The 17,099-nt window shown below is 37.4% G+C and overlaps 2 protein-coding genes across 7 annotated transcripts; both read left to right on the forward strand.

The window, feature by feature from the left end:
• The first annotated feature begins 5,057 nt into the window (after window positions 1-5,057).
• On the forward strand, window positions 5,058-12,356 carry LOC111464818 (kinesin-like protein KIN-5D). 6 transcript variants are annotated; one of them, XM_023109065.1, is made up of 22 exons: window positions 5,058-5,435; window positions 5,722-5,924; window positions 6,003-6,132; window positions 6,346-6,501; window positions 6,575-7,051; window positions 7,181-7,278; window positions 7,369-7,525; window positions 7,644-7,713; window positions 8,327-8,403; window positions 8,494-8,547; window positions 8,636-8,716; window positions 8,818-8,929; window positions 9,089-9,175; window positions 9,273-9,448; window positions 9,526-9,687; window positions 9,754-9,861; window positions 9,943-10,101; window positions 10,181-10,264; window positions 10,949-11,154; window positions 11,242-11,343; window positions 11,431-11,540; window positions 11,617-12,074. In XM_023109065.1, the coding sequence occupies exons 2-22, from the start codon at window positions 5,752-5,754 to the stop codon at window positions 12,072-12,074; spliced, it is 3,237 nt and encodes a 1,078-aa protein (XP_022964833.1). In that variant the 5' UTR covers window positions 5,058-5,435; window positions 5,722-5,751. The 6 variants fall into 6 exon arrangements, with proteins under 6 accessions (XP_022964833.1, XP_022964835.1, XP_022964834.1 ...); XM_023109067.1 differs by having other exon boundaries at window positions 5,058-5,368; XM_023109066.1 differs by having other exon boundaries at window positions 5,058-5,306.
• Window positions 12,357-14,050: 1,694 nt separating this feature from the next.
• On the forward strand, window positions 14,051-15,885 carry LOC111464826. Its single transcript, XM_023109077.1, has 3 exons — window positions 14,051-14,158; window positions 14,270-14,386; window positions 15,584-15,885. The coding sequence occupies exons 1-3, from the start codon at window positions 14,138-14,140 to the stop codon at window positions 15,698-15,700; spliced, it is 255 nt and encodes an 84-aa protein (XP_022964845.1). The 5' UTR covers window positions 14,051-14,137; the 3' UTR covers window positions 15,701-15,885.
• Window positions 15,886-17,099: the final 1,214 nt, after the last annotated feature.

Below are 17,099 nucleotides of genomic sequence, written 5' to 3' on the forward strand. Positions count from 1 at the left end.
AAAAAAAAAAAAAAAAAAAAAAAAGTTTTATAATTGGAAAATTAATTATAATATAATTTAGTCAAAATTAAATTTTAACTGATCATATCATTTTTCTTTAAAATTCTATCAACTCTATATTATTTATAATTTATTTGTAACCACCGAGATCTCGCCCAGCAAATATTGTCCTCTTTGGACTTTCCCTTAAGGTTTTAAAACATGTCTGCTAGGGGAACGTTTCCACACCTTTATAAATGGTGGTTTGTTCTCCTCCCTAACCAATGTGGGACATCACAATCCACTCCTCTTCGGGGCCAGCGTCCTCGCTGACACTCTTTTTTTCCTCCAATCGATTGAGACCGCCCCCAAATCCATCCCCTTTGGGGCCCAGCATTCTTACTGACACACCGCCTCATGTCTAACCCCCCCTTCAGAGAACAACGAGAAGGCTGGCACATCGTCTGGTGTCTGGCTTTGATACCATTTGTAATGACTCAGATCCACCGCTAGCAGATATTGTCCTCTCTAGGCTTTCCCTTACGGGCTTCCCCTCAAGGCTTTAAAACGCGTTCGCCGGGGGAAGGTTTCCACACCCTTGTAAATAGTGGTTTGTTCTCCTCCCCAACCAAACCACCATTTAAATCTGGGTCGTTACATTATTGAACATAATATTATAATATTTTTTTTGTAACGAGTTTTTTTTTTAATGAAAACCTACCTCGAGTTGAAGTTTAAAATTGTAACAGTTATTTCTTATAAGAGTGTGGAAACCTCTCCATACTAACGTGTTTTAGAATTGTGAAGTTGACGGCAATACGTAACGGGCCAAAAGCGGACAATATCTGCTAGCAATGGGCTTTGACTCTAACAAATGGTATCAAAGCAAGCACCGAGCAATGTGCCAACGAAGATGCTAGACTCCCGGGGGGGAGGGAGGGAGGTAGATTGTGAGATCTCACATCGATTAGAGAAGAGAACAAAGCATTCCTTATAAGGGTGTGAAAACCTTTCGCAATAGATGTGTTTTAAAACAGTGAGGATACTCGACTCCTAAGAGAGGTGGATTATGCGATCTCCACATCGGTTGGAGAGGGAAAGGACCTTATAAGGGAGTGGAAACCTCTCCACAGTACACGCATTTTAAAACCGTGAAGCTAACGGCTATACGTAACGAACTAATATAGACAATATCTGCTAGTAGTGGGCTTGAATTGTTACATACTGTTCTTATGCATGCATTTTAAATTCGTGAGGCTGACGGCTATACGTAATAAGCTAAATACCGAAAAAAATGGTTAAAATTCGGTAGAAATCGAGATGGTGGGTTGAGGGTCCTAAGTAAAGGTTTGAAGAACTAAAAAGCTGCAACCCCCACGTGTGAAAAATTCACAATTTAAACACTTTTCTTTTTTGGTGCCAAACAAGCTAAGAAGAAGAAGAAAGAGGTAAAGTAAAGCAAACGTTGCATGTGAATTAAGTAAGTCCCAAGCAAGGTTTTAAATATGCACCTAATACAACAATCGACCGCTTCGAAATTATTCTTACAATTTATCTTTTTTGGAGGCTAACGTTTTTGTTCCCTTCTCTAAACGATGTGTGATCTCACAATCTACTCCCCTTTATCACCTTGGCACACCCTCGTTCCCCTCCCCAAAAGATGTGAGGTCTCACAATCCACTCCTCTTGAATGTCCAGTGTTTGTCCAGTATTGTTGCTGGTCCTCGTTTCCCTCTCCAAACGATGTGAGATCTCACAATCCACTCCCCCTTGAGTACCTTAGCACAACACTCGGGTTTTCGTTCCACCCTCAAAACGATGTGGGGTCTTACAATCCAATCCCCTTAAGTGCCCACCCTATGCCCAATGTCCTCACTAGCACACCACCCAGTGTCTGACTCTGATACCATTTGTAATATTTCAAACTCACTGCTAATAGATATTGTTCTTTTTGGGTATTCCCTCTTGACTTCCGCTCAAGGTTTTTAAAACGTGTATACTGTAGAGATATTTCTACATCTTTAAAAGGAATGTTTTGTTCCCCTCTTGTACCGATGTGGGATCTTACTAGTATTTTGTTTCTTTTATTTCTTAATCTCTAAAACTTCCCCGATTTCTTCTCTTTTTTTTCTCTTCTTAAATGTAAGACCGATCCTGAAAATATGATGACTAAGAAAGGCTTTAAATAAATGAAAGTTACTGTTTATACCAATAAGGCGCACCATCCTTTTTGGTAGCTCAATCATAAGAACTCCATAGATAAACATGTTTTCGTCTCATAAACCAAGTACGATAGGTCGAAAGGGTTCGATAGAAGGGACTTTTTCAACTTTCTGCTCACTTTTTTGTTTCCGAGAGGTGTATGGATTGGATTGCACTCGGCTCGTGCACAGCCAGTCCCATTGTAATATATAATGTAGCTATGAAGTCTTTGTCTTATAACTAAGAGTTTGTTTTCAAAATCCTTTGAGCATGATTTTGATTTGCCCTCACGTGTCCAACAAAAGTGTAAGTAGCTATCAAATTTTGTTGGTGACCATGCAATGCTTCTCTAAGAAACCTCATTGATAATAACAATTTTTTTTTTATGTATACCCTAATACGACTCCGAACATACGTATTGATAATTTCTGTATGGATTAAGAGGAAATTTTTGTGTATACCCTTATAACGATCCATGCCCAAAATTGAGAATCCGAATTTGACACCCGATGACCTTGGCATTACCCTACTCCTCGCTTTTGAAGAGTGAAAACTATCCCGCAACCCAACAAATCGTAAAAGTAAGGTATGGTTAGGTTGGACTGTAACCCTATTTTCGGGTTGATATGATTGACTCGATTAAAAAAATGTGAACCCGTGAATTGACCCGAATTTTTAGTTTTTTAAAAATTAAACCCGACCCAACTTTTATGGTTTGGGTTGGATAATCTGGGTTGGTCGGATTATATTACATTGTATTGATCTGTTTGAATAATCTCGAAGACGGTAGGGGCATATGCGTAAATTTACGTAGATGAAAATAAAATGAAAGGGTAATGCAATTGAAATGAAAAGTAGATAATAGAATAGAAGATGCAGCGTGAAGCATGTGCCTAACTCACGTCATCCGTCACGCTGGGTTAGTTTGTTACCACACATGCATAACCCCACTTCACGTTCCTTTTTGTTATATTATTTTTTTAATCACTATTTATTTTTATTTTTTTCTCCTTCATATATGTTTAATTATTAATATTTTTGCTAACGGATTAATTAAAATTTTCTAAATAATAAAAAATAAATTGAAAATGTATTCCAATATTACCGACTTAAATATATATTTAATTACCTTAATATTTACTAGTAGTGGACTTCGACTATTATAGATGGTATCAGAGCCAAACATCAAGTGGTGTGTCAGCAAGGACGCTAAGCCAAGAAAGAGAGTGGACACCGAACAGTATGCCAGCGGGGACGTTGGTTTCTAAAGAGGGTGGATTGTGAGATCCCACATCGATGGGAGAGAGGAACGAGTGTCAGCGAGGATACCAGGTCCCAAAGGTGAGTGAATTGTGAGATCCCACATCGGTTGGAGAGGAGAACGGGCTCCGAAGAGAGGTGGATTGTGAGATCTCACATCAATTGAAGAGGAGAACGAAAATTTTTTTTATAAAGGTGTGGAAACCTCTCCCTAGCAACACCCATCCGTTTTCAATTGTAAATGCAACTCTTTTTCTATAAAAACAAATAAAAAATAAATAATTGTATGACGTCACCATGATTATTTTAAGGAAATTAATAATCTTGCCCCCGAATGTCGATAATTTCGCAATGGCCCCATCCAGCTGTTGGTGGGAGTTACCTGTCTCCCTCTAATGGCGCTTCTTAAGTTACCTTTTTCCAAATTTAAAATCAATTTCTTATCATTATTATTTATTTCCATTAAATTATATTTTATTAATGTTTTTTTTTTATTTTTATTCTAAATTTTTAATTTCATCGAATTAAAATTAATAAAAAAATTAATTTCTACCGCAAAACTTGACTAATTATAATATTTTTTTCGTAACTAAGGAATTATGAAGATAATACGTCTTTCAAATCTTAGAATGATTTCTAGGTTCACGAATCTCGAACCTTCTAAGTATTTTTACTGTTAATGGTAGGGTGCAATTAAATGTAGATATCATGAACGGGATGAGCAAGATATCAAGTTGAGAAATCTCGGCAAGTCCATCACTTCAACTAAATTTCTTTCTTTCAAATAAGTTGATTTTTAATATAAAATCGCCTCTAATATTATTACATAAATTTTAAACTTTTAAGAACAGTAACAATTTAAAATTTTTCTAAATAAAAAAGATTAATTTTCAATCTATTAGATTCATTAAAAAAGTCTTCAATTTTATTAGATATGAATTGAAAAATTAAAAAAAATTAAAAATTATAATTGGAACAAATTAAAGCTAAATTATAAAATAAATATATAAAAAAACCCACTAAAATTTATCATTTTTAAAATTTTGTAATATTATTCTTAATCTTTGGTAAATATTTTAAAATTATAGAATAAAAATTTAATGATAATATTATGATTTTTTTAAAAAAATAAAAGTATTTTTATTATATAGAAAGCACAAAATCTGGAATATTTTTATAATTTAGCAAAAAATTATTTTAAAATAGAGAATATTTGAATTAATTGAGATGGGAGAAGGGGCAATTTTGTAATATCATAAAAGTCCAAGGGATAATACCGGCGGGGATTTCGGTTTGAATAATTTGTTATAAAAACAAATAACTAAAAAAAAAAGGATTAATAAGCTTAGCTTTTTATGATTTTGTCCGTTTTTAACGGTCGGAAGCAAAAATTAACGGTATTACAAAACGGAGCCTTTTTTCTTACTTTTTATATTCAACGCCGTTAAGCCACACCGTCTAATGCCGTCCGCCGATTTTGGAACCGGCCGTCTGCCGATTTTCAAACTCCTCGTAACGTCTTTTAAATATTTTATTTTCCCAAATTTCCATTATTTATTTTTAAAAAAAAAAACGATATAATTTTTTTTTATTTTTTTATTTTTCATATCCAACTACTGATCCACACTCCATCTTCTTCTTCCTCACACCTCCCTCCATCTCTCTCTCTCTCTCTCTCCAGCCATTGAACGAATCCTCCAAATCCAATTCGTTTTCTTCATCTTCAGTCAGTGTTCTTCACTTTCTCTCTCCAAAATCATCGCCATTGATTCAGAATCTTATTCTCTTGGGCGTTCGAACCAACTCTTCCTTTGCCCGGCCATTGATTCACTGTGTTTTTCTCTTGTGTTTCATCTTCGTTTGGGGTACTTTTTTGTTTCATCTCCTTCTTCTTCGCCTCTTTCTGATTTGATCACAGGATTTCCGGGTTCGTTTCCGTCATTTTCGATCCAGCTCAGATTCAGCCCCTTTTTTTTTTGTCTGACTCTGTTTCAGTAATCTTTCCTAAGCCGTACTTTTTTACAGTGTTCTTTTCGTTTATGTTCTTGTGTTATTGTGAATGTGAATGTAAATGTAGGAGGTTGAGTTTGAGATTGTTTAGCTGAAGTGATGGCGGTGGAGCTTCATTAGTTAGTGGAGCTTCTGATTCCGCTTAATTTTGGGTTTCTGTACTTATAATTATCGGCATTGCTATTCAACTTGAGGTTGATCGGATTATTGTCTTATGCTTGGTAAACTTAGTACGAGTTTTGCTGACTGTGTTCTTCCTGGTTTTCAAAGGTTTGAGATCCAAAGGACGGTTGTTTTGCGATGGAATCAGCGCAATCGCAGCAGAGAAAAGGAGGATTAGTGCCGATATCGCCATCTCAAACTCCTCGTTCCAACGACAAGGCGGCTCGAGATCTACGATCTGGGGATTCGAATTTGAGTAATAAGCATGATAAAGAAAAGGGTGTTAATGTGCAGGTTATTGTGCGTTGCAGGTGATTAAATGCGGAGAATCTGTTGATTTATTGTCATAATTTTTTTTGTTTCTGATTTGGGAATTGTTTCCTCTTTAGGCCATTGAGTGACGATGAAAGTCGATTGCATACTCCGGTGGTGGTATCCTGCCATGAAAGTAGAAGAGAAGTCTCTGCAATCCAGACTATAGCCAACAAGCAGATTGATAGAACATTTGCATTTGATAAGGTTTCCTGTTCACCTTTTTCAATTAATGGATTTGCTCATTCTGCTGAACAACTTTCTTTAACAGATTAGCTTTGTGTTTCTATGTTTAAACTAGCTAATCTTTGGTCGTGTTCTTACTTAATTAAGCTCAATTTTCATGGGTTCAGCTGATATTGAAAATTCTTTTAATGTTCATTGATTTCCTTTCCTTTAATGTTTGATTATATGGTATAGGTGTTTGGCCCTGCATCTCAACAAAGGGAATTGTATGAACTGGCTGTGTCTCCTATTGTATATGAAGTTCTTGAGGGTTATAACTGTACTATCTTCGCGTATGGTCAAACAGGAACTGGAAAAACATACACCATGGAAGGTGGAGCAAGGAAAAAGGTTGATTGACCCACCTAAGTTTCTTTGTATTTCTTCTATTTCAATGTCTAATTGACTTTATTGCTAAACCCAGAATGGAGAATTTCCAAGCGATGCTGGTGTAATTCCTAGAGCTGTGAAACAAATTTTTGATATTTTGGAATCCCAAAATGCGGAGTATAACATGAAAGTTACGTTTCTGGAGCTATACAATGAAGAGATTACAGATCTTTTGGCCCCTGAAGAGACTTCAAAGTTTATTGATGAGAAGTCCAAGAAACCAATTGCTCTCATGGAAGATGGAAAAGGGGGTGTTTTTGTGAGAGGTTTGGAAGAAGAGATAGTCTGTTCTGCAAATGAAATATATAAAATCTTGGAGCGGGGATCGGCGAAAAGGCGTACGGCAGAGACGCTTCTGAATAAACAAAGCAGTCGGTCCCATTCCATATTTTCCATCACAATTCACATTAAAGAGTGCACTCCAGAGGGAGAGGAGATGATAAAATGTGGAAAGCTCAATCTTGTTGATCTTGCTGGCTCAGAGAATATTTCACGTTCTGGTGCACGAGAGGTGTTGTATACTTAACACTTTTGTTTATATCACCAGGCCATGAATGATACTGAATGTACAATTAAAGCTGAAATTTCACTTGAGAAGTTCTTCCACAAGTTCTTGATTATACTTCAAATATATTTGCAGGGTAGAGCAAGAGAAGCTGGGGAGATAAACAAAAGTTTGCTGACACTTGGGCGTGTTATCAATGCCCTGGTAGAGCACTCGGGTCATGTTCCATATAGGTAAGAATCATTTCTATTTTAGTTCATTTTGTCTTTGATGAAAGGAGGGATGATGAAGTTAACAGTGTTAATGGAATGATTGAATGTCAGGGATAGTAAATTAACAAGATTACTGAGGGATTCGTTGGGAGGTAAAACAAAGACTTGCATCATTGCTACAATATCACCCTCTATCCACTGTCTGGAAGAAACACTCAGTACGCTTGATTATGCACACCGTGCCAAAAACATAAAGAACAAACCAGAGGTTCAGTACTTGTTGCTTACACATTTTCAGTTGTTTATGTTCATTTTTTTGGTTTGATCCATCATACTGCTTTCCTCCCTCCTCTTATGCATATTTTAACTGGCTCCTGATCATTCAGATTAACCAGAAGATGATGAAATCTGCTTTGATCAAAGATTTATATTCTGAAATTGATCGGCTTAAACAAGGTATTTACTGTGCATCTCTCTCTCTCTCATTATTTGAAACAAGTCATGTAATGGTCCAAACCCACCACTAGCAAATATTGTCCTCTTTAAGCATTCCCTTTCGGGCTTCCTCTCAAGGTTTTTAAAATGCGTCTGCTAGGAAAAGGTTTCCATACCCTTTCTTAAAGAATGTTTCATTCTCCTCCCCAATTGATGTTGGATTTCACAATCCACCCCCTTCGGGGCCAACGTTCTCGCTGGCACTCGTTCCCTTCTCTAGTCGATGTGGGACCCCCCAATCCACCCCCATTAGGCCCAGCTTCCTTGTTAGCACACCACCTCGTGTCCACCCCTTCGGGGCTTAGTCTCCTCGCTGGCACATTGCCCGGTGTCTGGTTCTGATACCATTTGTAATGGCTCAAGCCCACCAATAATAGATATTGTCCTCTTTGGGCTTTCCCTTTCGGGCATCCCCTCAAGGTTTTTAAAACGTGTCTGCCTCTTTCCACACCTTTCCTTATAAAAAATGTTTCGTTCTCCTCTCCAACCGACGTGAGATCTCACATTTATGTTCCCTTTTCCCTTTATTGGGCATTTAGCTTCTGAAAATTATCTTAACTTTTCTATATTACAGAGGTATATGCCGCAAGGGAGAAGAATGGAATCTATATACCACGTGATCGTTACCTTAATGAGGAAGCTGAGAAGAAGGTTAGTTTTTGGACTATTTTGGATTTTAGGAAAATTTTTGGCCGTGTTATTCATATTAATCATATCATGTTCATAAATTTTTAACCCCAGGCTATGGCTGAAAAAATAGAACGAATGGAACTCGATTCAGAATCGAAGGACAAGGTGTGCTGACAATCGGCTAGATTTTATTTCTGGAGGTTCCATTCATATTGCTTATTTGGAACCCTAATAGTTTTCTACTTATGAGCAGCAAGTGATGGAGCTTCAGGAGCTTTATGATTCTCAGCAACTTTTGACAGAAGAATTAAGCGGTAAATTAGATAGAACAGAGGTATATCCATGAGCTGGACTATCATATCATCGTTCAGTAGAACAATATGCCTCACTTTTTTGGAAAATGGTCCTCATAACTGTTGTTGTATGTAACTCCAGAAAAACCTCGAGGAAACTGAACATGCTTTCTTCGATCTTGAGGAGAAACACCGCCAAGCAAATGCAACAATAAAAGAAAAGGAATTTCTGATAGTTAATCTTCTCAAGTCTGGTAAGAAAAGTTCTTTCTTACCTTGTTTTTCTTGAAATAAGTTAATATTTCTCAAACTTTTTACTCTCTGTTCTTAGATTTCCTTTGTAGATGTTAGACTTCTTAGTCTCTCACTTTTTGACTTTATGTATGACTGTTGTGCTTTGTCAATTCCTACAGAGAAAGCACTTATTGAGCGTGCATTTGAGTTGCGAGCAGAGCTGGAAAATGCTGCATCAGATGTGTCGGGTTTATTTGACAAAATTGGTTAGTTTAGACTTAGTGTCTTCTAAGCTTACCTTTCTTTTCCCATATAGTAGATTCAGAAGTAATGATTATCCTGATTATCATCTGGTCTTTCCAGAGCGCAAGGATAAAATTGAAGATAGAAACAAATTACTTGTCAAGAAATTCCAATTTCAATTAACACAGCAGCTGGAGTTATTGCATAAAACTGTAGCTGCTTCAGTTACCCAACAAGAACAGCAACTGAGGGACATGGAGGAAGACATGCAATCTTTTGTTTCAACAAAGGCTAAGGTAAGCTTTGACTAATACCATTTCTTGACTGGACTTGCTCATGCTATCTCCATATAATTTTCATTCTGCTTCTGAAGGCTACTGAAGAACTTAGAGAACGGATTGGGAATCTGAAAGAAACGTGTGGTTCTCGAGTTAAAGCTCTGAATGATATAACTGGAGAGCTTGAAGGAAACTTTCAATCAACATTTGGTGATATAAATTCTGAAGTTTCAAAGCATTCATCTGCTCTTGAAAACGTAAGCATTTGATTCCTCTATTTTGGTCGACAAACTTTCTCCTTGGACTGATTTTGGTCGATTCAGCTTTTCAATGGTGTTGCTTCAGAAGCTGAGGCATTGCTCAGTGATCTTCAAAATAGCCTTCACAAGCAGGAAGAGAAGCTGACTGCATATGCTCAAAAGCAGCATCAGGTTTTTGATAAATAACACTTCTTTATGTTGACAATTTTAACGATATTTCGAAAACTGCTTGACTTATGAGGATTCATGTAGGCACATGCTAGAGCAGTGGAAACCACACGCTCAGTTTCCAAAATTACCTCAAACTTCATAGAGACTATGGATATGCATGCGTCGAAGCTCACCCACATTGTGGAAGATGCGCAATCAGTCAATGAACAGAAATTGTCCGAACTTGAAAAGAAATTTGAGGTAAATGCAGAAGACTTTATAATAGATTTAATACTTACTGGAGTCTGGTATTGAGCTTCAAATCATTTGGAATCTACAGGAGTGTGCTGCCAATGAAGAAAAACAACTGCTGGCAAAAGTGGCTGAGTTGCTAGCAAGTTCAAACGCGAGAAAGAAACAATTGGTATAACTTTAGTTTGTAACTAAATTGTTGAGGATTGTTAGGAGGGAGTCCCACGTTGGCTAATTTAGGCAATGATCATAAGTTTATAAGTAAGAAATACATCTCCATTGGTTTGAGGCCTTTTGGGGAAACGAAAAGCAAAGCTATGAGAGCTTATGCTCAAAGTGGACAATATCATGTTATTGTGGAGATCTGTGATTCCTAACATGATATTAGAGCCATGCCCTTAACTTAGCCATGACAATAGAATCCTCAAATGTCGAACAAAAAAGTTGTGAGCCTCGAAGGTGTAGTAAAAAAGTGACTCAGGTGTTGAACAAATGGTGTACTTTGTTCGAGGGCTCTTAAGGAGTTAAGCCTCGATTAAAGGGAAGCTATTCGAGGGCTCCATAGGCCTCAAGAGAGGATCTATGTTGTACTTTGTTTGAGGGGAGAATTGTTGAGGATTGTTGGGAGGGAGTCCCACGTTGGCTAAAGGAATGATCATAAATTTATAAGTAAAGAATACATCTCTATTGGTACGAGGTCTTTTGGGGAAAAACCTAAAGTAAAACTATGAGAGCTTCTGCTCAAAGTGGACAATATCATACCATTGTGGAAAGTCGTTATTCCTAACATAAATGGCATGCTGGAATGTACACAGCTTCTTTTGGGGTCTAAAAGGTTAATGGTTCATTTTCATAGGTTCAAACAGCAATCAGTGACCTGCGGGAGAGTGCTACAAGCAAAACCAACATGCTGCAGCAGGAGATGTCCACCATGCAGGAGTGTACTTCTTCAGTGAAAACTGAATGGGCGTTGCACCTGGAAAAAGCAGAGTCACACTACCACGAAGATACTTCTGCTGTTGAACACGGAAAGAGAGACATGGAGGAGGTTTTTCAAAATTGGTACGATCTAATTCAGCTAACTTATTTTGCTTGCAAATACTTTGTTGTTTGCCTCTCCAGTTAATAGGTGTTATCTGAATTGTTTAGCTTGAACAAGGCAAAAATGGGTGCTCAACAATGGAGGACTGCTCAAGAATCCTTACTCAGTTTGGAAAACAACAGTGTTGCTTCTGTGGACTCCATTTTTCGGTACATTTTTCGATACACTATTGATCTATGAAGAAATAAATGTTGTATTATGTTCAAGATCAGTCATTACTCTCTTATTTTTGTTAGAAATGGAATGGAATCGAATCAAGCGCTACGTTCTCGATTTTCCTCCTCTGCATCTGCTGCTCTTGAAGATGTTGATAATGCAAACAAGAACCTCCTCTCATCTATTGATCGTAAGTGTCCTACTTTATAGTAACATCCATCTTTTTTCTATCATCCCATTGACTTATGAATCGTTGACTCGTGCAGATTCGTTAGAACTCGACAACGAAGCATGTGGAAATCTCAATTCAATGATTACTCCTTGTTGTGAGGAGCTAAGAGATTTGAAAGGTGGCCACTACCACAAGATAGTAGAGATCACAGAACATGCAGGAACATGTCTGCTGACAGATTACACGGTAGATAACCATCACAAACTGATACTATCCATTCTTGTCAGCTTAGTTAGTTACTTCCTTCATATTGAATTACTGGACCAGGTTGATGAACCATCATGTTCAACACCAAGAAAGCGACCATTCAACTTGCCAAGCATGGCATCGATCGAAGAACTTCGAACACCGGCGTTTGATGAGCTTCTCAAGTCATTCTGGGATTTGAAATATTCAAAGCAATCAAATGGAGATGTAAAACATTTAGCAGGAGCACATGAAGCCACACAATCAGTAAGAGACTCTAGACTTCCTCTCACTGCTATAAATTAAGACTCATATATGTCTTGAAAAGATAATAGAGAAGAGACTGGAGATCTGTATGTATATATATATAGGCTCATGTATGTCTTTGAGGGCAGTACTGCATTCATTAATTTTTTTTCTTCTTCTTCCACTTTTTCTTAGCAAAAATGAGAAGAAATATACCTTTTGAAGGCAGGAAATCAGGTTTTCCCCCAATTTAGTAACTAGTTTGTGCTACTTACCGGTTGATAATGTGTTCTTTGTTTAGAAAAATATACATGTTCTTCCACATCCTTCACGGATCCATTATTATTTTCTTCCACTTATTTTTTCCAGAAGCAGCTTGCCCTAAGATATGTTGTAGATTACACTGATTTTGCTCCACACTTGTGTTTGGTTTCAATTTGGAACCTATGATGTTAAGAATTTTGATTTGGTTTATATTAGTTTGGTTGGTTATATCTTCCAAAAAACCGAAACCCTTATATTGGTCTGTCGAAGCACGCGTGCGAAAAACTAAGTGAAGATTGATATTTTTTGACATTGTTGTGAGGATTGTTGAAATTCAATGATTTCAACTCGTACGAATGGCAACCAACACCCAAAAAAGGTTTCACTCTAGCCAATTTTTGTTCGGCCGATGTCGAGGTATAGTTAGCGGCTCTTCTCTTGCGTTCTAGGGCAGTTCTCAAAAGCTATTTTCTCTTTTCGTTATCTCAATATTCCCTAAGAAACAGTACAAGGACTGCACTGTACGTACGGGCTTCTTTATCATCCTTATCATATGTCAACAATTTTCTCGTACGGGCTTCTTTATCATCCTTATTATATGTCAACAATTTTCTAATGTGAAACGTTTTCTTGCAAACTTTGCCATTTATTTTGAAAGTACTCTTACTCTTTCAAAGTTACAATATTGCCTTTGATTTTCATAGACGTTTCAAAACTACTATTTGAAAGAGTGGGATTTTATGTCCAAGTTGGCATAAGGAATGCTAAACACGTTATTGCACAACGATTCCCACAAGAAGAATGTGAAAGTATTTATACAATATAGCAAGTGATAAATATATTGTCGTTTTTTTCATGGCATCGTTAAACTCTTTTATTTTCTTTATCTCATTTCTAAACTTCCATTTTAAGACTCGCCTAAAGAAATTTTACAGACTCCGTAAGTCATACTCAACAAGAGTTAACGTTGATTTGGACAATCGGTTCTCTCTCATTCTTTCCAAAACAAAAGAAACAATACCAAGCATAACTCATGCTTTACGATTAGAATGCGGGATATGCATTTATGGATACATGAATTTGCAGTATACATGCACATGAGAGATCCATGTACATGATTAATAATTGACGAGTCATGAAAGTTATCAATTTGATATATACATGTATTAGATTATTCATGTATCATCAAAATGATAGTAGATTCGTTATTTAATATTTGATACATGTATGACTATGAAAAATGCTCCCAAAGGCATCGTCTGAGTTTGATTTCATCGAGGAAGTTATAAAAGTGATAAAGTAACTTAGAAGAACGGTTCATACAATGTAACCAAGTCATGGGAGAGTACTTATTCAACAAATGTAATGAAATATCAAAGCTCGGTTCTCGATAAACTAGATGAGGACCTCAAGTATCATAATAAACTAATTCAAAGAGAGAACTTGCTCGTTTAGCAACTCTAGAGCTCAAGCTAAGATGATGACAATTGAAAAACTGATACGAGTCACTATTTAATGAAGATAAATTATGACTTTCTTAGTACCGAGAGAGATGGGTGACTAAGACGACGATGAGCATCGACGGGAGAAACGACTCTTGGTACATAAAAACTTTTATTTATTTATTTATTTATAAACATTTGTGTTTAAGCTAATTTCAGCAATATTCCAACCTAAAAAGGGTATTTACCTAATTACCCCTGATAAAATGTTACATTAGAGAAACTATATTATCGGTGTTCGGGTATTTTGGTCATTTTGCTCAGCCCTATTGTGGTCGACTCGTTCAATAATCTGTCCCCAAGAAGCCCTCTTTGTTTCTCTTCCGACGGAAATTCAGCCGTGAAGCTTATGTCACCATGATTTCCATTCTCGCTCAGGTAGCCAAGCTTCCTTGCTCCGATGAACTTTCAGGCCTGATTCGATTTCCTTACCGATTTTTGGTGCGGTTTTATCTCACTTTCTTTTTATTTTTGGTGGTTTAATTGCAGGAGCGACTGCTTGGTGCTGCATTAGGGAGCGTGTTCGCCGGGGTTGTTGTTTTTGAGCAACGGAAAAGCATATACAACTCCATTTCGAAAAACTATCCACCAACTACTCAATCTCCGGTAAGCGTAAATTTCCCTTTCTGTATACGTAATGACCAAACTTTCCTTGTATGTGTTTGACCATTGATTTTAGACAATTACGATGGTCCTGAATTGAAATATGTGTGAAAATGTTGATCTATGAACATTTTGGGAATAAGGGGAGAATGAGATGAATGAAATTGTCTAATTTTTCTAAATTAGTTTTACTTTTATAAATGTCTTGACAATAATATTGATCTAATTATGGGTTGATTTATATCATTTTTATGTTTTTCTTTGTATATCAACTAGTTTTGCCTTTTTAAGTTGGAATATTGCTGAAATTTATTGAGATTTTATACAAACTTCGTATCAATGTCGACAATAATATAATGTAACAACTCAAGCCCACTGCAAGCGGATATTATTTTCATTGGGCTTTTATTTTTGGGCTTCCCCTTAAGGTTTTTAAAACGTGTCTACTGCTAGGGAGAGATTTCCACACCCTAGGGAATGCTTTGATCCCCTCTCCAACCGATGTAGCAATCCACCGCCTTGGGAGCCAACATTCTCGCTGGCACACCACCACCTTGGGGGCCAACATCCTCGCTGGCACACCACCTGGTGTTTGGCTCTCATACCATTTCTAACAAGTCAAACACCAGGCTATGTGTCAGTGAGGAGGCTGAGCTCCAAAGGGGAGTGGACATGAGACACAGTAAGGATGCTGGGCCACGAAGAGGGGTAGATTAGGGGGTCCCACATCGATTGGAGAAGGGAACGAGTGCCAACGAGGACACTGGGCCCTGAAGGGGGGAGGTGGATTGTGAGATCAGTGAGGAGGCTGAGCTCCAAAGGGGAGTGGACATGAGACACAGTAAGGATGCTGGGCCACGAAAAGGGGTGGATTAGGGGGTCCCACATCGATTGGAGAAGGGAACGAGTGCCAACGAGGACACTGGGCCCTGAAGGGGGGGGGGGAGGTGGATTGTGAGATCCCATCTTGGTAGGGGAATGAAACATTCTTTATAAGGGTGTGGAAACCTCTCCTTAGCAGATACGTTTTAAAAACCTTGAGGGGAATCCCGAAAGGATGACAATATCTGCTAGCGGTGGGCTTGGGCTGTTACAATAAATGTTGAATTCGTCAATGCAAGTTCTACTGTCTCTGAATTTATACTACCATCTAGCAGCTAATCCATTAATCTAATAGCATCCTCTTTGAAACTACTTTAGATGAGAAAACCTGTACTAGCAAAGAAATATGGCCCAGAGTTTTCGCACCTATGGAATAGCGCTGTAGACCAGACATTTGGGCCTGTGATTCAGGCTCTCAGTTCACGGGGATGGTGATGCGTTGTGAATGGTTCCGTTAGCAATGTATTTAAGCATCAATTCATGAAACATGTAAGGAAACAGAATTTTATTTCTATTTTTAACATTCTAGATTATCAAAGAATTGATGTTATGACTGTGGAACAAAGCCACGAGTATGAAGGCCTTTAAAGCAATAAAAACAAATTTTCTTTATTGCTAAACTGTATTTTCGTTTTTCCCATGTATTTCGATGAGAAGCCATGTGTTTAAATTTGTGGACTGCCAGCTCTGAACCCATCCTTTAGTTATCTTCTCTCCCTCCCCCTCAGCCCCTATGTAGTCTTGCATTTCTTTAGAATCTGTGTATTCAAAATGGAATATCTGCACGAGTAATTTACCAACGTGTTGCATATTTACATGATGCATCAAGATCGAAGAATTCTCATGCAATATGAAAGGTATACCAGATTCTTATGTGAGATAATATAATAAACTGGAACATCTAAAACCCAATCATATATAAACATCAAAGAATGTAGTTCTCTTAACCCAGTTATCATCATCACCATTCACGTGCTTAACATAATATTGTGGGGGCAGTGAGTCGTGAAATACTTAGTTAGTAGCTCCTCAAATGAGCACAAATGAGAATGCAACCAGTTATACAATGCTAAGGCTCATGACTTGATGGCCAATTACTACTGTATAATAAACATATAAAGGAGATGGTTAACTAGCACCTCTGTTTGTTGCTATGATGAAACACAGTTGTGCAAAAAAGTATCTAGCCCTCTTCAGTTTCTTCAATTACAGAAATCTAATTTCTCAAAGTTTCATTTCACACTGGCGACTATGAATTTGATACTAAAGCTGCTATTAATTACTAATATTTCTAGGTTGGAGTTTTTGGATTTTAGCTTGTGCTATTTACTAGCCAACAAGAGCATATTTTTTTTTACTTAATGTTGTTTGGCTAGTTGTTGGACTAATTTGCTAGGCTATCTAAGATCATGTTATACATTATGTATGTATGTATGTATGTATGTATGTAGGGTATCTATGCTAATGAACACCATGCATTCTTTGAAAAGCCCTCTGATTAGGTTTGATGAGTATGTTAGCTAGAAGTTGGAAGGCTTCCTTTGAAGATAGGCTTTGGAAATGCTTACTATAAGATTTTCCAAGGCTTTTTGGCTGTGGTTATGGTGTCAAAGAAGTTCTGATACTATTGAAGGTGCTGGACTAGGGCTGCCTTGATTCTGCTGACTATTTTATCTTGATAAGTGCCAGGTTGAGACTTGAGAGGAAAAATTGTAGCTTCTAGGGTTTAAGGTAGGGATCCACTTTCCTTCTTCATTCTTTGTATCAGACGCATTCAGTCATTTTATTTAGATTTGTAAACGAAAGAGCTTTATTGAGGGCTATCTTAGTTGGG

This window comes from Cucurbita moschata, unplaced genomic scaffold, assembly GCF_002738365.1.
Source record: "Cucurbita moschata cultivar Rifu unplaced genomic scaffold, Cmos_1.0 Cmo_Scf00031, whole genome shotgun sequence".
Taxonomy (NCBI): domain Eukaryota; kingdom Viridiplantae; phylum Streptophyta; class Magnoliopsida; order Cucurbitales; family Cucurbitaceae; genus Cucurbita; species Cucurbita moschata.